Source organism: Conger conger, chromosome 16 (genome assembly GCF_963514075.1).
Source record: "Conger conger chromosome 16, fConCon1.1, whole genome shotgun sequence".
Taxonomy (NCBI): domain Eukaryota; kingdom Metazoa; phylum Chordata; class Actinopteri; order Anguilliformes; family Congridae; genus Conger; species Conger conger.
Window position 1 is genome coordinate 18164444 of NC_083775.1, and position 27423 is coordinate 18191866.

At 44.7% G+C, this 27423-nt stretch overlaps 1 protein-coding gene across 1 annotated transcript; it reads right to left on the bottom strand.

Annotated features, from left to right (window-relative positions):
• Window positions 1-85: 85 nt before the first annotated feature.
• LOC133114468 (protein tweety homolog 2-like) lies at window positions 86-27423 on the bottom strand. The gene is made up of 14 exons (XM_061223893.1): window positions 26964-27423; window positions 17298-17470; window positions 12850-12961; window positions 10924-11144; window positions 10398-10493; window positions 8747-8819; window positions 5792-5861; window positions 5414-5466; window positions 3514-3606; window positions 2788-2880; window positions 2129-2271; window positions 1515-1700; window positions 1229-1307; window positions 86-847 (listed from the first exon to the last, which is right to left on the bottom strand). Exons 1-14 carry the CDS (start codon window positions 27090-27092, stop codon window positions 767-769), a joined length of 1602 nt encoding a protein of 533 aa, XP_061079877.1. The 5' UTR covers window positions 27093-27423; the 3' UTR covers window positions 86-766.

Genomic DNA, 27423 nt, shown 5'->3' on the forward strand with positions numbered 1-27423 from the left:
CATATAAAACACAATAATATTTTCCTTCTGTGCCTTCCAAGCAGTGACAAAGCATTTCCACAGTGTGACAAACATGCTTCAAAAATCAGAGAGACCTTTGTTTATTCACATCATTGCCTCACAACATATATAAAAAGTTAAAAAAAGCATTTTACACAATTCAAAACATACACATTGTGGAAAGGAATTGTTTTTGTTTTGTTTTTTTTTGCTTTAAAGCTGTTTTGGCTGATTACATTTTAGCTTGTGGGGAAGAGACAGATCTTATTTAAGAGTGTGTCACACTATCTTTTCCCCCAGAAACCTGTCATTGTTCATCATAATTTATATTCCCAAATCATGTGTTCCAGCTGTAGACTGGTCTTACTATTTTTGACATTTTGCCCTCAATCCTGGGATACTTACAGAGCATGCATATCTACATGTTATCCATTTATATAGATGGATTTCTACTGAAGTAATTCAGGTTCAGGAATTTCCACAAATGGTAAAACAGGATTATTGGGAATTGAACCAAGACCAAGAGGGAAAATAAGTTTAATTTGCAAGTCAGTCAAAATGGCCTTAAGGACATTCGTCCTGGAAAAGGTGGAAGCCATGTGTGCTTCTCAAACGCTCCAGGTCATGGCTATATGAGGAAAAACCATTCCACTCCCACTTCAAAGACCAGGAAGGAGGTCTTTCGGAGGCAGTCTCCGTGAGGACAATGCCTGTAGCGCTTTGGGGCGGCCTCTAGGACCGAGGCAGAGAGTTCCTTGTAGGACAGCTAGACCTGGAAGTCAGTCCCAAAGTGTCTGCTTTGGCCCTCAGTCATAGAAAGGTAGGTGGCCCTCATACTGGGAGAGTACTGGAAAGAAAGAGAAAAGCAAACATTTAATGACTTCTAATGACACCTCTTGCCACTATTTAATTCCAAGAACTCTTAATAACTCTTAATTTCTGGGGAATGCTTTTCATTTGTCTTTGTACATTTTGGGCAATTTGCTTTCAGAGGCAATGCAAGTCACTGAAAAAGTCATCTTTCATCTCCACAAATGAAGCCAAAAAAACACAAGTTTCACCACATGGCCAACAAAATGATAGGGAATTAATCATCAGACGTAGCATCCCAGTAGATAGCCAAGCAATGGAAAAAGGTCTTAAAAAAATCCTCACAGGGATAGTGAAGTATTCTATCCCATTATATTCTACTCCATGTGAGACAGTAGCAAAGTGAGGGTACACACACCGAGGGTGGTGGGGAGCCTCTCCCGATCAAGGGCACATTCTCGTACCGAGGGTTCCCCCCAAACAACACCGACTGGTTCCTGGGAGAGCAGAGAGAAGCAAAGATAAGGCTATGTAAAGTAAAGCTTAATGGGTGCTCTCTAAAGACATGGTGTGAGAAACCTCTCGCACACATACACTCAGACATTAATGCACACTTAATCAAACTCAGACATTAATGCACACTTACTCATACTCACTCAAAGCCACACACACACACACACACACACACGCACACACTCACTCACATGTACTCAGATGTGGGTGCGCTGGTGGTGGTGGGTGGAGGCAGCTGCAGGCTGTTCTGGCTGCCCAGGCTGCTGCTGAAACTGTAGAAGCTGTGTACGTTGGCACGGGTGGGGTTATGCACCGAAATGCGCCGGGCCTGTGGGTTAAACGGGTCTTCCTCGTCGATATCGTCATAGTCCCGATCCCTGAGTAAAAAGACACATTATCACTGGGCCGCTTGATGTTTTGACAACATGCAGAGGGATGTGTGTGTGTGTGTGTGTGTGTGTGTGTGTGACTGTGTGTTTCTGTTTGTGTGTGTGCATGTACATGTGTTTGTTTGTCTGTCTGTGCATGTTTGTGTGTGTGTTCATGCTTGTGTGTGCATGTGTATATGTGTGTGTGGTGTGTGTGCACGTGTGCATGCTCATGTGTGAATGTGTGTGTGTGGTGTCTGTGTGTGTGTGACTGCTTGTGTGTGTGTGTGTGTGTGTGTGTGTGGTGTCTGTGTGTATGTGACTGCTTGTGTGTGTGTGTGTGTGTGTGTGTGGTGTCTGTGCGAATGTGACTGCTCGTGTGTGTGTGTGTGTGTGTATATATGTGCTTGTGTGCAGTGTGTCTTCAGAGAGCTCACTTGTTGATGATGTGTTTCCAGGCTCGGGGAATAGCACACAGCATGGTGCAGAAGGCACAGGCTGCCAGCAGGGAGAACAGGCAGAGGTAGAGCAGGCCCTCCACTCCATCATAGCACACACCTATCAGAGCATCCAGGTAATCCTGCAGGACAAACACACACACACACACACACGCATTCACACACACATGCATGTGCACATACACACACACACAGACACACACACACACACACACACACACACAGTCATGAACATGTATGCACACATTCTCTCACACACACAGACACACACACATACATACAGACACACACATACAGACAGACATGCATTCACACACATGCATGCGCACATACACACACACACAGACACACACACACACATACAGACAAACACACACACACAGACAGACACACATAGAAACACACATGCATGTACACACACACACAGACACAGACATAAAAAAATCACAATTAAGCAGGCACGAAAACTGCTTCCCACATTTTATAAATCAGGAATCAGGATTGTGTACACAATGTATACGTGCATTGTTAATGCCAATGCAAATGGTTACATACATTACATCTTGTAAAACTACCATGTTTACAATTGCACAGAGGGCGTGAGGGGGAGGTGGGGGTGGACACAGAGCCGACCTCACCTTGTGGAGGCTCCTGCACTCCAGCAGGGCAGTCAGCTGGTGCAGGTTGGACTCTGACAAGTTTAAGAGGTGCTGGATCCCAAGCAGGTCCCTCTGTGCAAACACACAGACACACAGGTAGGCACATGAACGTTACGACGAGGTATTGTCGTCCTATAGCAGTTAAGGACCTTGGGGGGCATTTCACAAAGTAGGATAACTGAGTTAGCTGGATAACTGCAATCCAGTAAAACCTGGAATCCTCCTAAATCTGGAACATGGAGTGTAAGTAGAAAGGCCGGTCCAAGGTTTTACTAGGTTATCAAGCAAACTCAGTAATTCTGCTTTGGGAAACATCCTCTTGGACTTGTAACTTTTAGGTTGTAGGTCCAGATCCCAATGGGGCCACTGCTATTGCACCCTTGAAGAAAGTACCTAAGGTACCTGAATTGATTAAATTAAATTTGTATAGCTGCATAAATAAGCAGAAACCTTAAGCTCTGGATAAGGGTGTCTACAAAGCAAATTAATAGTAGTTTTATTAATAGCAGTAGGACTTAAAAAAGCAGTATAGAACTGAGTCATGCTCTCACACAAACACAAAAGCACATATGTGTGTACATCAGAAGCAGCATATAAATCTTGAATGTGCTGTGTGGAAACAGAAATAGTAACGAAAACCGTGTTAGTCCTGCAAGTTGACCCAAAGAGCTCTGACCTCCAAGCCGTCTCCCCACCGTCACTCACCTCTGCAGCGGGGAAGAGAGGCACAGCAAACTGCAGCAGGCCCTGGACCTGGATCTGCATGGTGGTCAAGGACCTCTGGTACAACGTCATGGACTACAAGGCACATAATACACAATAAGGCATACACAAATTCACCAAATATGGATTTGACCTGGGTCAAATACGTTTTGGATTAAAATACTTTTCTACACTTTACTGAGCTTGCCTGGTGTATTGGAACCTATTACATACTCTCAAAAAGAATAAAACCCACCTCTTGGTCCTCTTGGTTGGCTCAACTGTACCAGGCAAGATCAACTGAGCACAGAAAAGTATTAGAATCTAAAAAGAATTACGTGACCCAGGTCTGAAATGCGAACATGCATACACACACTCGGGAATGGACAATGTCATTTACATCCAGCAGGTGGCGACAATGCGCCATTCCCACCCCTTGTGTGCAGTGTTTATACTCAGTGAGACCAGCATGTGGAGGAGCTTCCTTTGCTTCACCATATGTACAGGGACCTCAAGTTTCTAATCTAATGATACTCTGTTTAATACAATGGCCTGAACGGACACACCACTCCCTTTCATTCTGGGTGACAATGGCTTCCACTGTAAGGAAAACCAGTTCATATTTGAAAATGGAAAACAGAAATATGAAAGTTTGTGACTGAATGCAGTCCAGTTCTCCCTTCGGTTTAGTCCATGGATTTTTTAGATTACATTATTGGCATTTGGCAGATGCTCTTATCCAGAGCGACATACAGTTGATTAGACTTAGCAGGAGACAATCCTCCCCTGGAGCAATGCAGGGTTAAGGGCCTTGCTCAAGGGCCCAGCGGCTGTGCAGATGATATTGTGGCTACACCGGGATTAGAACCACCGACCTTAGGGGGTCCCAGTCATTTACCTTAACCACTACGCTACAGGCTGCCCTATTTTATTGCCCCTCTTCGCAAAGGGGGAACCATTTCTATAATTATCTCCCGTAATGACTTGGTCAGTGAGGACTAAGACGGCGTACTGGTCTTTAGGTAAATGCAATATAGAGGTGTTTAAGAGGAGTGGGTTCCCCTGGAAGCTAAAATATATTGACATCGTGAATTATGCCTTGGCTTATGATTCCAAGCTCTTGTGTGAGACCACTCTTTGGGAACTGGGCTTGCAACTCCAAGATTGCCAAACCTGAACTGCTTCAGTAAAACAGCCAGCCAGAAATGGGTCATATGCCAAGAATGCCAGCTCTGTAAGTCTCTAGATAAGTGCGTCTGCTAAATGTCTGAGATGTAAACGCTTAACCTTCTTCAAAGCTTGGAATGGGAGAGCAATGAGCTCTACCGTCTCCATTCATCACTGACAAGCTGCAGTGTGATGAACCCCCAAGCTAGACAGAGAAGGAGAGGTAGCAGACCGCTTCCCAAAACAACGAAACAACTGTGGGACCCACCACCACACGCATGAACACACAGGCATGAGTACGCGTGAACAAGGGCAAACACACTGATTGTGGCCTTCATAGCCTTGCTATTTTCAACAAAAAAATAACCATTATTAAATAAAAGATAAGACACAGAAAATGTCCAAAAACATTATTTTTTTCACGTTTGTTTTCTGTATCCTTGTAAAAAGGACTGACACCCTCATAATGCTGGTTTTAAAATGTACGTTTAAAATGTAGGATTAGGAGCAGCTATGTTGTTGATGGTGGAATTAATATTAACAGTTAGGGAAAGGAAAACAGGCCTACTGTCTGTATAGAAATGGACACATGTCAGAGACAGAGAAAGCAACAGTTAAGAGTCACAGACAGAAGGACTTATGACACAGAAAAAAGTGTGAGGTACACTGAAGAGATGTAGACACAGAGAAAGATGAAGACAAAGCCAAGATAGAAAATGCTTGTGAGAGACGGTACCTGCTGAAAAGGGTTTGGTAGGCTCTGGCAGTACAGATAATAATGCACCACATCTGTAGGGAGAGGAGGAGAAATCACTTTTCACTTCATAAAAGTTAAAGCCAATATTCACACTATACACACTCCATAAGGGTTCCAAAAGGCTTTTCCGTATCTCCATAGAGGAACCATATCTAATTCAATGATTCTTTGTTCAGTAAAATGGTTCAATCTAGGAGCTCCTACACTACCATAGAGGGTTCCATAAAGAACTAAAAAAGGTTCCAGGATGGAGACAATTCAAATAACTCCTTTTTTCTGAGAGTAAATAAAAAGCTTGAGACCAGGCCGTTTGCAAGGTGCAGTCATGCTGGTTTATGAAAAGCTGAAATCACTCACCGGAGCTGATGCGGCCCTTGGTGCGGTTCATCACATACTTGTCTGGGGACACACAGAAGTCACTGATACCCTACGGGCAGTGCAGAGATAAAAAATTATGACTAATTAATACGAAACAATATTCCTTGACAAAACTCCCAAAGTGCAACATCAAGGATGAAAGGCCAAGTCTCTCTGCACTCTGCATGAAAAGCCTTTATTAAAAGCAACAAAATATGAATCAGGTTAAGAAGAACAAGGCAAACATGTATCGACAACTGTAGGTCTTCAGCGTCATGAATCCTTTAGTTACTAAATCCAAGCAGTGTTTGATTACAATGACTCATTAATATTGCACTTCTGTGATGTTTGAACATGCACATGCAGTAGAGAAGCGTTAGTGTCAGTCGGGCAGTGTGATGGCACTGCAAGCATGATTGTGGTAAACATTTCAGGGATGCTGCACTGTAGTTCCTGGCTCAGGTGACTCAGCTCTTTGAATCAAAAACATGTACGTGCGCACGCACACGCATGCACACACACACACACACACACAAACACACACACACACCATACTTCCCACCATGGGTAGTGTGGGGTATGTTAGCCAGACTTTCTCAGGGTACTATTAGATTTGTTCCTCCCAATACCACATCAGGCACCCATAAGCAGTGAGAGACTCAGGGAAGGGAATAGCTCTGTGCTGTAGTACTGTGTGAAAGGGGTGCAATTAGCAATTAGCAATGCCAATTTATGGAGGAAAATAGAAAAATGTATGAATATTATATACGGCTCAGGTGAGACTGGTCCAGGAACAACATGGCTGTTCTGCTTATTGCTGGGCAAAAGAAAACAGTCGCAGCCAATCCCTGAACAAGGTGAGAGAGAGGGGCCTGAGGGTCTGAAGCCGCTTCCCTGTAAATGCCCGTCCTCCATTAAAACACTGCAGTTACGGACAGGCATTCTTGCTGTGCTCGCGGTTATCTGGGTGGTCCAGGCCTTTCCCCCGAGGGGGAGGCAAGCTCTGAGAATCGCTCACTCACACACCACTCAGACAGCCTGGGGAGAGGGGGGGGGCACAGTGAGACAGAGGGGGGAGGGAGAGAGGCAGAGAAAGAGAGGTACTGAGTGAGTGAAGGGAAGTACAGAGACAGAGAGAGAGATGGAGTGATGAAGACATATATTGGAGAGGAAAACTGGGTCCATCTGGAGTTAATTGGATCCCACAGGCATCTGTAGAAGCAGTAAACAGAGGAAGGTACTCTGAGTTATTCTTAATATACCCTAATTTAACTAACCTTGCTTAATGAGTCAGAGTGTGAGTCACATCTCCACGCTAATTAGACCACACACACACATACACACACATGTATATACACACACACACACACACAATATGCACATCATAAACACACGCACACATATACGTACACACACACATATACTCACAAACAGATATACACACACAACATGCACATTGTACACACACACACTAACACACGTACATGCACACATATACTCACAAACACACATACGCACACACACACAACATGCACATTGTACACACATACACTAACTCATGCACACATATACTCACATACACACACACACACACACAACATGCACATCGTAAACACACCCACACACACGCACAATTATACTCAGACACACACACACACACACACACACACACATAAACAAACAAATTAGACAAACCACCAGACATTAAAAAGGTAAGCAAATCACACGCTTCAAACATAAAAAAACATTCTAGTCATTTGTTTAGCATACGCTCACCACTGAAGTGACAGAGGCGGTCATTGCAATCAGTTGTGCACAGAGCGTGATTACACTACACACACACACACACACACACACACACACACACACACACACACCATCACTGAGCCACGGGGCGCGCAGATCGCTTACAGACGCGATCGGTTTGCAGACGACCAGGGACACTGAAGGGATGTGTGCCCTCCAGGGCATGGACCGTGCACATTGACTCTACACACAGGTGAATCTGCGCTGTGACTACAGCTCTAGAGCTACAGCACAGAGCTGTGTGGACAGACTACATCTCTGCAATCCCCACATTAGTGGATTAAGAGGCTTCAGGCATTTACGGCGGAGGGTTTCAGCAGAAACACAAAGGCCATTGCCCAGGGGGGCTTCAGTTCCTACATCCTAACAGCCAATCAATGGTCCTAAGGGATACTGTGACAGCACAATAAAGCTTTTAACCCGGGAGGATCGACCCCTTTGACGCCTGACACCATCTGACCCTTGCAACACTAACCCTTGACCTCACAGCCACGGAGATGTGAGATCATGCGACCTCATCAGTCTGAGATGCAGGTTGTGTAAGCCCGGCCCCCGGCACCCCGCACTCTCGTTAGATCCCAGGTCGATATTGTTATCCACACGACAAGAAGAGGCTAATTAATACCTTGCAGCCAGCCCCTCTGTGGACTAACAGAGATAAGCCAACCTGCCAGCTCTGAATCCAGACCAGCTCTGTTCAGAGCTCATCGAAGCAAGCAGCAGTGCCTGTGATGTGTAGGATGGGTAAGTTGGAGGATACGACCACATATGATCAGCTTTCATCTGAGGACCACTTCCGGCCTATCTCCAGTCAGACCTGCTCCCCGATCTATGCTATCCTTCAGAGAGGCATGACATCACCTCATAAACATGGCCACTCGGGACAGTGATGAGATCTTCCTCGATGGTTGCCCTCTGAGCCCAAACCAAAGTCATTCATCATAACTATCACACACACACACACACTTGTGCATATACACAATGCAGAAACACACAATCACACTCATGCGCAGGCACACACACTACACAGTAATCATTGTGGCAGTAATTTCAGTGTACAGGAGTGAAAGCTTTCTTCCTCTCACTAATTAAACCGCCTCATGATGATGTGCAGCTGTGTAGCTCTGCCAGTTTGGTGTGAGAACTCACCACAGCTGCAGCAGTTACTGCGCCTAGCGACGCCCAGCTCAGGACTAACGTCAGTACCCCGAAAACCATAATCCTGCAGAAAGACAGGAAGAGAGAGAGGGAGAGCGGACAGGAAGAGAGATAATGACGAATAAGAGACAATGACAGGGAGAGAAGGAGAGAGAAAGGAAGAAAAGAGTCAGATGGGTAGATGGACACATGGTTAGATGGTAAATTGTGAACAATGCAAATTCCGTCCGGGAACTGTAGTTTCAAGGGCTGATGGATTGTTAACAAAACAGTGGGAGCTTAAAACTGCATTCATTCTTTATCCCTCAAACCATTCCAACCTCATGCAATGATGGCAAAATAATCCCCCAGTCAATCTGGCTTGGTTTATACTAGAGTGTTTATGGCTTCTCTCTGCTTTGGCAATGCAATGCCTATTGTTTGTCATACAAAAAAGCTGGAGGGAATTTGAATGTGTGTGTGTGTGCATGAGAGAGAGAGAGACAGAGAGAGAGAGAGAGACAGGGAAAGACAAAGAGAAAGTGTGAGACAGCCAGAGAGGGAGAGAAAGAGAGAGCGAGAGTGAGAGAAGAGGTAGGAGAGGGGTAGGGAGATGTATTCAGGGAGACAGTTTGAGTGAGAGACAGTGGTTCCCTGATGGATAATAAAAGCAGCAGAGGTTCTCGTATGGTTTTAAAAGTGCTGGGAAATTGAGTTGGAAGCTCTTTACAATTAGTGTGTGGCGTCCACACATCCTGACCAGAAAATCAATAGGCATTAAGGCGCAAACGCTGCCCTTAATGGAGAGGGAGTATGTGAGAGTTACAGGCTCTTCGTGCTTCTGAGGAGCCCATTCAGACCTTTCATTCCGGCAGCTTCTCCGAACATATTGACACGTTAGTACTTTTGAACTGGTAAGAGCTGGTCAATAGAATGGCCAAGCTGCTCATGAAGCTGGTCTAGCTGGGTAAGAGCTAGTCAACCAACTAGTGCTGGTAGCTTGTCTGTTTCAAAACATAGCTTGAGCTGGTCAAACTATGTCATGCCGGGAGCTGGTCTAAACTTGTCATCCAGCTACCAGCTTGAGCTGTTTTTTTCAACAGGGTGGTAAATGGTTATGGCTTTGAACACACAGGAAAAAAGGCAAACAAACAAACGCACAGTAAGGCTCTGGGCCAGCAGCTGTGGGTTCACCATAGAAGCTTATTCTTGACAGGGAAAGGTCAGCGGTTTGTCAAAATGAGGTGGACGAGAAAGACACTGATGTATGAGTGCTATATCATGTGAACTCAAACCACAGAAGACGTACTGGCCACAGACAGCCGGCACCACAATATATTTCAGCTGAGCGAAGGAGAAGTGAGTTGCCAAATTGCATGCCTCGGCATAAACACAAAATGGCAGCAGCAGGACAACCTCGGCTCCAATGCAGCTGACCACAAACTGGAGTTCAGCAGAAAGGAGGATTCTCCTGTGTCTGAAAGTAAAAGTCCTTCCCAGTATTTTATTCCAATCACCAGGATTTGGCAATTAGCACAATTCTTCAGCCAGGAGGTAGACCTGATTAGTGAAAGCAGCTTGCTGAGTTCATGGGTGGAGGAAACACATGGCAGGACTTTTACTTTCTGACTCCTGGACCTTTCAGATTTTCTGAGAAACTCACGTGGTTAGGAGCCAGCGGGACTGCTTGGCCAGTCCCAGGCAAGTCACCAGGCAGATGACCAGGTCCAGAATCAGTAACAGTAAGTAAGTGAGCCACCTAGTGGAAGGAGGTCAGAAGGGGACGTTTTACTTTAATTTCCACTTTGTACTTGTCAACACAGAACCCAGCTCAGGGAAATCGCCAAATGTATCTGTGGAAATACATTTTATACAAGTCAAAAATTGATCCATCTTTCAAGCTCAAAAAAATGGTAAGCAGTAGTGTTGCCTAATCCCAAAGGACTTTAGCTCCTTTTAATTTAATGTCAATTCAAACAAAAAAACACACCCACACACATAATTATGTGTCATTTTTAATTAAAGAATGACAATTCTTGGAAATATATTTTAAATATTTAAAGTTTTGCACAGACCCATCTCTGAAAAAAGAAGCAATAAATGCATGAATTTTAACCAGAGGCGACTAGTTTTACACTGATCACGTACAGCAATGCAGTAATGATGTACCCGTAGGGGGTGCTCCCTACCTGTAGTACTCCATGGCGGCAGTCTGGTCAGCGAGGGAGGCCAGGTCCAGTTTGGCACGGTTCACATCTGGCAAGCCGTTCAGCTGTTGGATGATGCTGTTGGCCATCGTCTGCATGTATCGCAGGGTTTTGACATAGTCTTTGTGCGTGGAGAAGATCTCATCCAAGCGGTCCAAGCGCTGCTTCAAGTCGTGTTGCATGTTTCCCAGGATGCCTGTGACCTTGGGTGGGGTGCGGGGGTGGAGCCACAGGGAGGAGGGGGGGGGGGCAGAGGAGACAAGGCCCATGGGCAGAGGAGAGAAGAGGAGAAGGAGAAAGTGTGGAGGTGAGGGTGTGAACCTGGCAGAGACTACAAACAGATAGATGGAAAAATGAAATGAAACAATGGCCATCTGTTACGCACAATGAAACTTGTGTCTCCACACACATCTTATCAGGTTGGTTTGAAAAACATATTACTGAAGAAAGAGAAGTTATCTGCATGTGGAGAAACTGGAAATCTACCATCGCTGCCTCCCCTTCAAAGGGCCTTTGTTCGGTGGTGTACTCAGTAACTCGTTGACTTGACTGTTGTTGTCTGTGTGACTCACAGGTTGGGGGACTTTTCCTAAAGGGACTTCCTCTTCCTCTGTGGTTATGTCCCAGCATTCATTGCAGCCCACACAATCCCCCATGGGAAACAACTTTATTTCACTTGCTTGTTTTGTAGTACTAGTAGTGCTATGCAGATATACAATTCTGTAGTGCTGTTTCTGAGTAATGTGCTGCTTTATAGTACTAATTCTGTACTCTCGTGCTGTTTTTTTTATTTGTTTATAGAGTTCACTGGGGTTGAATTACAGTGTTAAACTTGTCACAAATAGTTGTGAAGACCATTCAATAGGCTGTGTTGCTAATACAGTGCCAAGAAGAAGCAGAACAGTGCATTTTCTGTTAATGTGACCTCAGAAGTGAGGTGTGCAGTGACCTTCTCTGGTCTTGTGACTAAGTCATTCGCTCTGTGATTGACAGGTCATTTGGAAAGCAGAACAGAGAGGAGTGAATTACATGAAACTTGGCCAGGATGGAAATTAATGCTTAGTAGAACTTAGTGGGTCAGTGGCACACTGTGTCAGTGTGCATCAGGATTTATTTGTGTGTGTGTGTGTGTATGTGTCTGTGTGTGTGTCAGAGAGAGAGGGGGCACAGAGACATAGACTCAAATAAAATGGTCCAGTTTCACATACACAGATTAAGCCTAGCCCTAGACTAAATTCAATTTTGAATGGAGATTCTCCACACAAAACTCAATTTGATCTAGGACTAAGCTTAGTATGTGTCTATGAATCTGGCCCAATTAGGGCGGGGGTTAATCCTAAAGAGGGTTGATTTCAGCTCATCTGCAGTGGGTACATTCCATCTTGGCTCTTCCTTCTATCTTGGCCCTGCTCCATCTCAACCAATGGCCCTGCCCCATGCTATGTGGAGGTGAGGCTGGACCAAAGTCTGTGGGCTCTTTCCATTAGCTTATTTTTCACCACCTTCATATTCATTCTCCTGTTCCTTTTCTTACTCCTAGCTCCAGCCATTGGCAGAGGTAAGACAAAGAGGCAAGAAAAGGAAAGGAAGACGAGCAAATCGAGAAGACGCGAATTAGGCAAATGGAATGTCCTTGCTCCTTCAAATGTCAGTTCGAAGCCACGTCAGTTATGTCAGGTGGGTCCACAAATACTTCTGCAAACGATGTGCTCATGTTTCCTTGCTCAAGAAAAATGCAGCAGCCTCCTAACTTCTAGGTTCTAGCTCCTTGAAGAAACAATAAATGGACTGGAATTTCCGCCGGCGGACCTGAATCGAAGGGAGATACTGTAGTAGGTGAAAAATAAACGATTGGAATGAGCCCTGTGAATCAGTGGAGACCCAGCTGTGGAGGTGTTACTTGCTTACCACACTGTCGATGCCGCGTAACGTGTGATTGGCATTGTAGAGAGAGTAAGTCAGCTGGTACACGCCATCATTAGTCTCACTGTTTCCATAGAAACCCACGCCCACTGAAGAGCTACACAGGAAAGAAGAATAGACATAAAAAATAAAGGATAAATAACACTGAGGTGTCTTCTCCGGTGTACTGCGACTCTATTTAGACACAATATTTCCTGTGAAATAGAATCCTGTGAAGAGATAAAAGCTTTATAGAGCAACACAGAGAAACAGGAGCCTTATTACAAGGAAACCACGAGGGTGCTCTCCCTAACGAGCTCAGCTAATTAAGAGTCAAACTGCAGACAAGGCTCTCCTTGAAGCAGCTTAACAGGAATCTCAGTGTCCTGACCCCACTTTCACACTGAAGGGACACAGCATTGTTCACCCTCAACAGCAGACACAAGGTTGTACTAAAAAAAACATACCGTCTGCAGACTGCCCACTTGTCACCCACAGCCAAACAGCAGACTTCATAGGAACTGTCCAGGGACAACCCACCACATGGTCAACAGTCACCAACTGTCTGCACATTGCTCCCAATGTCCACAGACTAACCATTGAAATGATTGTTTTAACCAACTCTGTAGTTACCACCATGATCCTTGTTTACTTCCTCCGAGTTTAACTCGGTGTCCCACTCCCCCATAGAGTATGTACTCGTTGTCAGAGGGCACTGACTACAAATGGTATTGCGGAAAGCTTCTGGCATCTCATAAAGGCATAAAATGACTGCACCATACTTTTAAAATAGTATGGCATGGGTTAACAAAATATGGAACTAGACTGATTTCCACAGAATTACAGGCTGAAGATGATTCATTATTTTTTTCTTTTGAATCTCACTCAGCTGGAAAGAGGTAATGAGGGAAAATAACCGAAACGTATAAAACTCCAGTTTCCTTTGCAACTTTGCATATTAACAAAATGTGGGGTGTGGGAATATTTGACTCATAGGGCAATATTTATTTAGATGAAACTCGCAGTGCAAAAAACGGCCTGCTGAGGGTATATTGGTGCGGTCGCAGTCTGCCTGAAATTAACGTCTTATTTACGAAGGCTACAGCTCATTACACAATCAGCGAATGGGACTGCCTACATTGAACCACATTTTGCGAAAGAGACAGATCTTAAACAGAGCAGTTAAAACACTTGTTTAGTGCATAATAGGATAACTAATACAAACAAACACACAACCCTGTTTTTATTATTTGTAGCAATGCCAGTTGAGCATGCTCTGTTTCTAACAATGTTCTATTAAATGTAAAAATGTCTTTCCGCGATGGACAAAAGTGATTAAAAGCAGCATATTAATGCATTCAGCCTACTTATATGTTTTACTAGTGGCAACGATTTTTTGAAACGTCAAACACTTGCTACTGTCGCTATGGCTGAGCACGTTATTTCAGTAATTTCCCACAGCTTCGCATGAGATAGTGGTTCATTTCATAAATTATTTTCTAAATATTTTCTGTGACAAACACCCAGTCTGAATTATTGCTTGGCTGCAATAATGAATGAATATTTAATATTAATAATGTCTTTCATGATTTCTTGATGAGTTGAAATGGTGTGATTTTTGTTGCAAAATTATTTTAAGTTATTTCACGATTCAGAGCCTGTGTCTGGCTTGTGCCTCGGTTTACACCGGATACATTACATGCACAAATCGACCCTCGTTAATTACATGAGCTTTACTAAATTCAACGGAATACACAATCAGCCACACTTATAATATCTCCTCCCTTTATTTGTGCGATCCACCCTTAAATGCATATGCATTAAGGAGAGAAGTGCATCTTGCTATGACTCGAATAGATCACACGCATACTGCGGTTCCAGCCCCGTGTGCCAGTTAGATACGATGCATGTTTCCTGGGCAGAATGCGTTATATGTGCAGATGAAAATTGTTGCAAAAGGCTTCGTACGTCTGGCTACTGGCCCCTGGCTCTTATCATTGTCCAGTTCATCAGAGTCAGATGGCATGCTTAAATCCACAATATAATAGCAAAAGCTACCGAAGCAAAAATAAAAACAATACTTTTTAGAAAAAATCCTGAACTGAGGAGTGAGACAAGCAAAGGTGCTGGACAAACACGCAAGCCCTGTTTGTTAGGGTGAAAGGCTAATGTTAAACAGCAGAACAGACAGCAGAAACAAATAACATAATAATGCAATAGCAATTTGATTTTTTATTCATAACCACATTATAATATGAAAGGATAAAAAATCTAACTCAACATGCAGCCTATTAGCTTTCAAAGGGCAGATAAGAATGTGACATACAAAATTGAGTGTAGTTATCAGATAAGTGTGATGTCAGCCTCAGGAAATCCACAAAAGGCACCATTCTCAGAACAATAACCCAAATCCATTCACCATTACAGGGAATCCGATGGTAGGCCAAAAACCGAAGAGGGGGGACAAATCCAGACAATAACAGGATACAAAAGGGTAGAATCAAATGAACAACTTTTGACTTTTATACAGAGACAGATGGCTAATTCAGGGTAGGAAATGAAATATTCTAAACCCAGAGCGCACAGCTCTCTCTCAGAGAAAATGCCAAAACTTAATCAGTCCTTCCTTTCCAAGAGCAGGCATTCCACAGACTAGTTAAACCAACGCTTACTGCATCCACAGCAAATTATGAATTCTGCTCAGGCTGACCCTCAAGAGTGCATCATGTGTCCATGTGGTGTGTGTGTGTGTGAAAACAGAATGTCTTTCCCTGTGCACACCCACAGAAAGATACACATACACAAAGAGCTAAACACACATACACATACATACAAATGTGCATGTACATACACACAAACACACATATGCACACACAAACATACAATACAAAGGCACAAACACCCCACAAGTACCGTGCCTGGCACTTTGACAGTGGAGGAAATGGTGGTGCCAGACAGAGAGGGGTTAAAAGTGTCACGCTCCTTGGACTAAGCAGCATCATGCAGCAGCCATTAACATGACAAGGAGCCTTGTCTAATGCGCTGAATGCAGAGAGGCTGCGTAACTCAATCAGTGTGCTGCGCTTTAGATGACTGTCACAAGATTAGGTTAAAAAAAAACCTGACCATTGAACCATTGGATTAAGCACGGTGTGGTCGTGGGCAGTTGTCTTAAATACAGGGCATTACTGAAAGCAGATGGATCCCCCCCAGGCCCCAGGTATCTCAGACCCGTTCAGCATGAGACCTGTGTGCGTATTCTGTCCCCCAGGATGGGGTGGATGTACCAGGTGACACCAGTCACTCTTTCAATTAGGTCAGCACTTTAAATGCCACACCCCCTATTCCAACACTGCCCCAACCCAGTGACCCCACCTCCTTCTGTACTGTCCTGCACCCCTGCATGCACATGCACACGCACATGCGCACACGCACACACACACATACACACATACACACACACACACACATGCACACACACACATACACACACACACACACATACACACACACACATACACACACACACACACATACACACACAAACACACATACACACACAGATATGCATACAAACACACACACTCACAGACACAAAACACAAATACACACAGATATGTATATACACACACACAAACACACACACACACACATACACACACAGATATGCACACACAGACACACATACACACAGATATGCACACACACACACACACTCACAGACACACGCACAGATATGTGTACACACACACACACACTCACAGACACACGCACACAGATATGCATACACACACACACACACACTCACAGACACATGCACACAGATATGCATACACACACACACACTCACAGACACACGCACACAGATATGCATACACACACACACACTCACAGACACACGCACAGATATGTGTACACACACACACACACTCACAGACACACGCACACAGATATGCATACACACACACACACACACACACACTCACAGACACATGCACACAGATATGCATACACACACACACTCACAGACACACGCACACAGATATGCATACACACACACACACACACTCACAGACACACGCACACAGATATGCATACACACACACACACACTCACAGACACACGCACAGATATGTGTACACACACACACACACACTCACAGACACATGCACACAGATATGCATACACACACACACACACACACACACACACACACACTCACAGACACACGCACACAGATATGCATACACACACACACACACTCACAGACACATGCACACAGATATGCATACACACACACACACACACTCACAGACACACGCACACAGATATGTATACATACACAAACACAGATATGCATACACACACACACACACACACACACACACACACTCGCAGACACACGCACACAGCTATGCGTACACACACACACACACACACACTCACACACTCACCAGATGATGAGGCCGGCGATGACAGCGGCCCAGGTGACGCAGCAGGTTTGGGGTCTCTTGCTCTCCTCGCTGGGGTCCTTCCGGCAGCAGCACAGACAGCTCAGATACAGGGCCAGGAGCAGCAGGGTGAGGCCCAGTCCCGCCGCTGCCACACACAGCAGGAAGATCAGAGACTGGGGGAGAGAGGGGGACAGGTCTCACACAGACTGCACTGAAAACCTCTAATTGCAGTCTGCTTGAATAGGAAATTAAATGACCGCCAATCCACACAGACAATTAAAAAAATTCTTTAAATTAGGCATATAACAAAGTGCCCAAAGTGCTTGTAATATCAGGCATGTATTAGGCCTTGAAGCAACTCAATGTCAATTCCCAAATTCACACACACACACACACACACCACACACACGCTCCAGCAGTGTGGATAGATGACCTACAGAGATGAGGCTTTATTCCCAACATTCTCAGAAACCTCAATGACATTCTAAACCACCGTTCAAAGGCAGAGTGGAAAAAAATTATCTGAAAAAAGAAACCGTATGAGACGAGGGAGTTACATGTTACATGGCTTTGTTCACTGCAGCCGAACTGCAGTGACCTGGGCTTTGCCCCACTCTTGAGTTCAGCTCCTGAAGGCGTGAGGCTGATCGAGTGACGTGCACGGAGACAAGCCTTGGCAATACAGGGAGTGGCTCTCTGCACGGTCATGACCTTATGACACGTCCGGGAGCCAAGATGTCACCCGAGTTTATTCATATAGGAGGAAGAACCACCATGCAAGCTCAGACAGGCAGGCACACAAACCTCATTCATAATCCCTGACCTTTGACCTCGGAAGGGCAAGAGGTATCTTAGCTTCAGGCACAGAACGGGTCGACTAACAAGTTCATCCTTCTTACACTAATTCACAATGTAGAGGCCACACAGAAACACAGATAAGCAGACAGGCAATGACAAAGAAAGAAAAAGAGAGATACGGGCAAAGCAAAGAAAAAGAAAAGAAAGGTGCAAAGAAAGAGCGTTGCAGAGAAATACAGACCAATTACAGATCAAGAGACAGACAGAGGCAGAAAGAGATTCAGACAAAAATAGACTCAAAGGCACAGAGAAAGACAGAGTAAGTGGTACTTGGTTGTGTGTGTGTGTGTGTGGGGGGGGGGGGGGGGGAGTGTGTGAGCACAGGGAGGGGGGGTGGCACCAGCAGTGTGGGAGGCGGGAGAAGAAGCAGTCTGCCACTCAGGAATTACCATGGTAACCCCTTTGGTTGCCGGGGCTGGTGACTGACTGACAGGTGGGAGGAGTAGCATGTGATCACTCTGCAGAAGCACAGCTAGGCTTCAATCTTGTGATTTCTGAGCAAGTGGTGGGGAGTGGAGTTAAGGCAAGGAAGATTAGATGCATGGAGAGAAAGAGAGACTGCTGGAGAAATCACAGAGCGTTCATCTGGAAATTTCTTACACACTCCCTCTGTCTCACTGCAGAGACAGAATCAGCTGTCTTACTAAACTCTTTTCCCCATATGGACCTGGTACCAGGCTGGCTCATTATACCCCTTTTCCACTGTAGAGCTGGTACCAGGCTGGCTCATTATACCCCTTTCCCACTGTAGAGCTGAACCAGGCTGGCTCATTATACCCCTTTCCCACTGTAGAGCTGAACCAGGCTGGCTCATTATACCCCTTTCTCACTGTAGAGCTGAACCAGGCTGGCTCATTATACCCCTTTCCCACTGTAGAGCTGAACCAGGCTGGCTCATTATACCCCTTTCCCACTGTAGAGCTGAACCAGGCTGACTCATTATACCCCTTTCCCACTGTAGATGGATTTGTTTGAGGTCCATTTCTTGCTGGAGCAAAGGGGCATTAATATACTTTCCTGTGGCACATTGACAACTTTGATGGGGATGCAACATTGTTATGTATTCTGTGTAAAACCACAGCATGTGGCAGAAAGCAGCACTGTGGTGCAAAGGCCACGGAGTATCAGTCCAAGCCGTAGTCAGTAGTAGGGGTCAGTGCTAAAGTGACACGGGGCTTAGTGCTGTACCCGAGGGTGGAGGCACCACTGTCACTCTTTCCCTATGCAGACAGGGAGTGAGGGGTGCAGGAGGACAGGAAATCAGTTTTGGGGAGGAGCAGTGTTGCCTGTGGTTTTCCCACGCAGAGAAACATCAGCCTGAGCAGGTGCTGCATGTGACACCTGCTTCCTGTCAGATACTCGTCTCCATGGAAACTGCCGGGGAAGCTCCACGAAAAAACCATAACCTTTTACATCCAGGCAAAAACAGCTCTCTAATTGTGGGAACGGGAGAGGGCGTGTGCTGTAATTTGGCTGGGTCCTACCGTGCATGGGCCTACTGTTGTTAAAACACAGGTGCTTGAGACAGTGAAAGCCTGGGAAAGGCTGTACAAATTCCAGGGTGCGGCTGTACCACTGCAGGTTTCACACACAAACACATGTACAGACACACACACACATTTTTATTCTTCATTTTGGACACATTATAAGGGCCCAAACATATTTCAGTTGCAGTCTGATGACCTTCACTAGAGTAGCAGGACAAAAAAAATAATTGCTATACCAATTTCATTTGCATAATGTATGAAAAATGACAGCTTGGTTCTCTCTCCGTCAGCATAGAAACGTGGACACGCACAGGCCTGCTGGAGCCAATGTCCTGTTCGGCAGATCGGGACATGTTCCTCACTGAGAGTTTTAGATATCTTGCTCTTTAGACCCAACAGAGTGAAAAGCCTCGTACAACCACTCAACACACAGCCCAGACCGATGACCCTGCATTCTGCGTGCTGTTCTTCATTTGGCCATGCTCTACACACCTCATACATGTACTATAAGGGTCCACATTTACATTTACATTTTTGTCATTTGGCAGATGCTTTTAATCCAAAGCGACTTACAAGTGCATAGGTTCTACCACAAGTCAAAGCATCACATCCAGAACTAGGAAAATACACATGGAATGCTGTTCTAAACATATAGTGCACATATAGTGCAATTTCTTTTTTTTTCTTCTTTTTTTTCTTTTTTTTGGGGGGGGTTAGACAAGGATAGGGATATCAGAAAGGAGGGGCGGGGGAAATCAGGAGGGAGGACTAAGGTAGACTAAAAAGGTGTGTTTTGAGTCTGCGTCGAAATAGGGGGAGGGATTCTGCTGTCCTGACAGTGGTAGGCAAGTCATTCCACCACTGAGGAACCAGAACGGAAAACAGGCGTGAACGTGCAGCTCGACCGCCAGGTGCATGTAGAGAGGGAACCATAAGGCGACCAGCGCTGGCAGACCGGAGTGGTCTAGCTGGGGATTAGGGAGTGATCAAGGATTGTATGTAAGGTGGGGCAGTCCCCTTAGCAGCCTGAAATGCCAACACTAGGGCCTTGAAACGGATGCATGCGGCAATAGGAAGCCAGTGGAGGCCAATGAGAAGCGGGGTGACATGAGCCGACCTGGGCTGACTGGTGATCAGGCGGGCTGCAGCATTCTGGACCAGCTGGAGGGGCTTGATGGCACACGCCCTCAAGAGACCAGCTAGGAGGGAGTTGCAGTAATCCAGACGGGAAATGACGAGCGGGAAATGGGAGACCAGCTAGGAGGGAGTTGCAGTAATCCAGGCGGGAAATGACGAGCGCCTGGACTAGGGTCCTTCAGGCCACCAGCCCTTCCCTCCTGTCTCCCTGTCTCCACAGAGTTAGTCCGAATTACATTATTAGTTCCCTTCATTCTGCACGTTTCGTTAATTTAGGTGATTGTGTCGTGGTGTACATACGTTCCCCGCTCCTGTCGTTCTTTGCTGAGTCTTTGAACTTCCCCAGTTCGTCGCCAGCCCTTTGTGTTTGTGTTCGACCACTATTTAATTCCCCTGTTTTCCAGAGTTTGTGCCTTTGTGGATTTTGTGAGTTGTTCTGGACCACTCATTAAAGATGATTGTTTTTGACCTCACCCCTGGCCTCCTCGCTGTGATCCTGTCCTTGGGTCCAGCCTCCTGGGTTCCTGCACCTGACATACTGTACTGTACACAGTCCTACAAGGTTACTGCTTATATATCACATTGACAGCCATGTTCAAGGTGACATGGTGACAAGTTTAGTAATGTGTACCATGTCCTGTGGATGAAATGACTCAGAGCACAGCAGTAGGGCCAGAGCACCAGCTACTGCACCCACTTGGGACAGGTGGGAGGCTGGGACTGACTAAACGTTGATGGAGGTTGGGGGTGTCAAATGTATTTTTAAAAAGTATGAGTGTGGGTTCTGGCTCCTGACCCATGCTGTGCTGTTAACAACGCAGTAATCCCAAACTGTTTTTAATAGTGACCTGAGTCATTTGCCATTAGCAGAAAAAGAAAGAAGTTTAAAGACTTGTGGAAACGCATTTCCTGCGGCGAGAATCTCAAGCAATAAACGCTGGGTTTATAATGAATGAGTTTGCACTCCCAGGGTTTCCTCACAGATTAAACTCGCAGCCCCGGAACGCTCGCCAGATCAATTTCCCCTCTAATGGATTTTCCCAGGCCTGCTGATAGCTTCTTAAAATCCTGTCTGTGCCATTCCCATGTTGTGTCTATTTTTAAAAACTGCAGGAAGGTAAAGATAAGGCAGGACCGGCCCATTTGCCTATCGATACACCAGACCAGGAGTGGTCCTGAAGACCCCCTGGGTCTGCTGCTTTCTCTTATTGAGCATGCAATCGCTCAATTTTGCTGTAAACTCACCTAGCCTGGTTTCTATGGTGTAAATTAGTTGCTGATTCAAAGCTGATCCACAGCAGATCCTACAGGTTGCCGGGACTGGTCACCAACACAGATTTGCAGGCATTTGAGTTGGCAGCACACACATACACCTGCACATAGTCTAATTTAGACACAGCTAAATTAAACCTGCTGTGGAAACATGGGGGAGAAAAATAAAAAGTCCCCTAACCTATGAACTTCCTACTGTGTTTGTTAACTGTACCATAAAACTAAACTTAGCACAATATTTTCCAACATATCGGTCAACGATTTCACAGTAGAGCTCACGTACATTTTAGAGCGGTCCCATTTAAAAACTCCAGTTGTGTCCATTGCGGACAACAGAAGAGCATCACAGTTCAGCCTTCACTGCTGTCATCAACGATGATCAAACTTAACCACAGGGCTAATGTTTTTTTGCTTCAAAAAACGACACTGTGATACAGGGCTTGGAATGGTGTAATTGTCCGGCAAGTTATCCAGTTTGCTGCTTCAACACCAGGCGTTTATCCCTCAGCAAAGACATGCAGATACGCACAATGCCCTGTGTTGTGCTAACTGAGGCGTCTGCTAAACCAACATGGTCAGTACTGAGGGTGGGAATTACACCTCAACACGCTCACCGCTTTCACTCTTGAGTTCCCTCGCGCTCTCATACTCACTCAGCAGTCAATTACTGCTTCATATTTCAAACAAATTACATTTCAACGGCTTTGACTCCAACCTTTTCATCAAGTCAAATGGATGGCCAGAGAAAGAGAGGGGGTGGATAAAATAGGGTGGAGGAAGAATCACTGAGAGCTACAGGTTGAGTGACAGAAGATGCTTTGCAGTTAAGGCTTCGGAAGAAAAAGAAATTGTAATGCGGGAGAGAGAGAGGTGTGTGTCTGTGTGTGTGTGTGTGTGTGTGTGTGTGAGAGAGAGAGAGAGAGAGAGAGAGAGAGATGGTAATGAGGGAGGGAGAGGTGTGAGTCCGTGTGAGGATGTGTGTGAGAGAGAGACATAGTAATGAGGGAGAGGTGTGTGTCTATGTGTGTGTGTGTGTGTGTGTGTGTGTGAGAGAGAGAGAGAGAGAGAGAGAGAGAGAGAGAGAGATGGTAATGAGGGAGAGAGGATGGGGAAATGAGAGAGGGGGAAGGGGATGCAGAGGGAGGGAGAGAGAGAGAGAGATAGAGAGAGAGAGGTATTTATGAATGAATCATGCACAATGGTTGGGTGTGCATATCCGTGAGCATGTATTTGTGTGTCAGTGTAGAAAGTGTTTTTGTGTCGAGTCTGTGTGTGCATGTGTGTGCGTGTGTCTTTCAGTGAACATTCAGTACAGAGCACACTTTGGCAGATAATAGTTTGTTTGAACACATTGTGAAAAGGGTCACACTGAAGGAAATAGACCATCAAAGACATGAGCACCTGGCCGGATGGAAGGCCTCCAGAGAGAGGGAAGGACATGCAGGGTAGAGGGGTAGAGGGGTGGATGGGTCAAAGGGACTGGTTACAAAGCCTTCATTAAACAACACCTTGTCATATCACATATTGTGAGCATATGGGCAGAACATTTGGTGGTCAGAGGTGCATCCTCAAAGTGATTTAACATCATGTGTTATGTAATATTTTAGAACAAACCTTTACTTCATGTTTTGAAGTCCTTCCAGCGTAGTGGTTAAGGTACATGACCACAAAGTTGGTGGTTCGAATCCCGGTGTAGCCACAATAAGATCCGCACAGCCGTTGGGCCCTTGAGCAAGGCCCTTAACCCTGCATTGCTCCAGGGGAGGACTGTCTCCTGCTTAGTCTAATAAACTGTACATTGCTCTGGATAAGAGCATCTGCCAAATGCCATTAATGTAATGTAATGTAATGTAATTAAGATGTAATACATTACGTTCATTCAGTGCACTTTATGTGAGACCACATTTTTCATGATGACTTGACTGGGCATAGAGTTATTTTATTTTTTTAAATGCTGATTGAAAGCAGTATGAACATATACAATGCATTTATGGAAAAAAGGCACAGTAAACCCACAATTGAAATAAAACCATACGATGAGATAAAACATCATCAATTCACACAGTAGCTTACATTACAAGACTGTACGCTGCTGCCAACTGTTCAAACTGCCACTAGTTACTAAGCCACTGGAAAGAGATATCAGCACTTTGAACTCTGACCGTGAAGATCACACACGACGCAAGCTGCACCTAGATGGGGTCCCATTGAATTTCTGTGTACCAACGTGTTAAGTTAATTCTCCGACAATGCAGTGCCCTAAATTACATTTATGAATCTGTATGATGAAATCAGCTGCAGTTTGTCTGAAACTCCAAAATGAATTACTTGTTGGCTGCATAGTTTAGGACACCAAAGCAAGAGATAAAGGGCTGGTACATACTGTCCCATACTGGTGGGTTCAAACAGAAATATGGAGTGAAAATGTAATTTTCCATGACGGGCAATAGTACTTTCCACATTGTGATGAACAGTACCTTTTTCTACGCCCACAGGGCTTTTAACAACCCAACTGTGACAGTGCCCACTAAGAGGGCAGGGAACTGATGTGGGGATGTAAAGTTGTTCTCTGACACTTTGGAAAAGATTATCTAGATAAACTAACTTCCTGGGAAAACATGGTGGGAAATGCATAATTGCATATATACAAATCATAGGTACAGAGTGTTGGTGAGGTACTGAACTGTGTTTGTGGGTGAACTCTGGCGGGGTCCTACATCCCACAGTCAGAGTCGAGAGGCCCTCTGAAGCACCTCACGTATAAGCATTTGTGTGTGATGTGGGGTGGGGGGTCAGCTGATTGAAAGAGGGTTCCAGAATGACTGAGGTCGTGTGACTCGCTCCCCATGTGAGACTGCTTCTCCATTGTCACTTTGTGACCCCTGACCCGTTTCACTGCCCTGTGTGGCGGGGTTGCCGCGAACGCATCAGTCCGGTGGCAGAGAGCGGGAAGCTCTGGGACAACAGGCTAATTCAGTCAACCAATAAAACACAAGAGCAGAAAGCCACTCCAGACAACTTTCAAAAATAGTCCCAGGACGGGCTCTGTGACATACAGTAAGGGATGAGTCCGCCTCTCTCTTTCTCATCGTCTGCCTCTCGGTGTCTTGTGTTTGTGATGTGTTTCTGCTGAATATGCATAAACGGTAAATGATACTGTAAAAAAAGGCTAAATGTCCCCTTCTCACTCAAACTGAGATAAAGTTCTGATCATCTCGTAGTTAAGAGTGGTATAACACCATTCTCAACAGAAATAGTTGTTTTCAAGGCACAAGGCATTTGTGTTTAAAAATATATTGTTAGATGGTTAAATGTTACTGTATGAAACTGTTCATGAAATGACTCATTAGCAGACTAATCAAACCTGTAACCCTGGAGCCAAGCAGGTTAAAGAGTGGAGGGCAGGAAATGGTGACAGTAGTAATACCCAGAAGTCCTCTGGGAAGAAGAATAGGCTGCATTCAGCTATCCGTGTGTACTGTAGACATTTCACTTGATTGCAACTTCCGAGATGTGAACATGCCACAAAGAGGAATGCTTTGTTCTCTCTCTACTGAGAAATATCCTACCATATTAAACAGTGTCACCACCGCAGTGTGTGTGTGTGTGTGTGTGTGTGTGTGTGTGTGTGTTCAGAAACTTCTGAGATACAGAATTGCTCGGAAAATACAAGTTACCAACTTAAAGCTTGGCCAATATACATTCCACGCTGAGCCATTTGGCCGCAATTACTGTCTTAAAACTGAAGCTGTTGACCTGCTGAACTGGCATGCTGTCTGTTGCTAGTCCCATTCACAACAATGGACAGTAGATTTACAGCAAAACAAATACCCTGCTCAACCAATCTATTAGATTTACTGTATATCATGTGTGAGTGACAGCTCAATATGACATTATATATAGTGTGGTTGTTAAGGGCAGGCAGGTGCTGTGTGTCTGATGTTATTAAACAGAAATTGCCATGGCACCAAGACGGAGGAGCTTCAAAAGTTTAAAAACCCACCAAACCTCATTTGTAATTAGCAACATGAGGTCCATGAGGTTTTTTATATTCAAAATAAAGAACTGAGTGAGCAATTTCGAGGATTTACTTTGTTTTAAACTACAAGAAAACATCCAGCACATAGATACAGTGCCGTATAACAGCTGAAAATATGTGCATAGAAAATGTTTTTTTGTGCAGCAATTTTCACTGTTGTCATTCCCGTGTAAACCTTCAAGCATCTCTTATCAGTGCGGTGTTTTACAACGGATTTATTGTAAGACTATATAAGTATACAATAAAATATGATTTGTAGGAAATAGCTAATAACACCAGTCAGGCAGCCATTTTATGATTTATAATAATAATAATAATAATAATAATAATAATAATAATAATAATAATAATAATAATAATAATATAAAAGTGGTTATACGCACAAAGTGTCGCCCGAATAGCACAAAGATTATTTTGAATATATCTGCTTAAGTGACATTAAATGACTATCTTTGCAAGACTTAACATTTGCTAGCTATAGAAAACTAGCAAGTAAGTATTTATAACACTACACATTTGCAAAAATGTATGAAAACATGATACTTGACAGTATTACAACAAACAAAATCCATTCATTCTGAACTTTAAATAGCCACATAACGAATCTAACCGCCGTCTTCAATCTATCTGGCCATTATAAGTGCACTTTAAATCCGAAAAGTGAGACCTATCAATGTGGGTAACACAACAACGCCACGGACATATCAACTTGCGCGATTCATAAAAGATATCCGCACGATTTAACAAATCTCATTACTTATTGCGTTACCTATACGGGCACGTATCTAAACTTCTCCAGCAGGCTGTCTTTCTAACATATCAATTCCAGTCCATCACGAAGGGCCGCCCGAAATCCCGAGTTATTATACTGACCTGCTGGTAGTTCTCTTCTTCTGGTTTGAAGACATGGTCAACGGGCTGGAACCGAAGGTTGATGTGGGGGAAATTGTGTAGCCAGAACGTCCACCATGGTGCAATATAGACCACCCGTGCCGAAGACATTTCTACTCGAGAGCCCTCGCCAAACTGTATACAAACCACTGTTTTGGATATAACCCCCTCTTATCCGCGTCTAACAATGACAAAAGCCACTAAATACCAAACAAAACAAAGCCCGTCTCCCACTCACGAATGGAGACAAGCGCATGGGGCATAAGACCAAATTACGAAAGCTCTTGTTTCTACATGAACAGATTTTGCAGAAAAAAAAAAAAAAAAAGATTTGTTACTTCCATGTTTTACTGCTTGATTTGGACGTCAGCCATCCTCCTGCTTGTCAAATCGGACGCGCAGTGAAGTCCGCTCACTGTACCAAGCGCAAGCAGCAACTGTC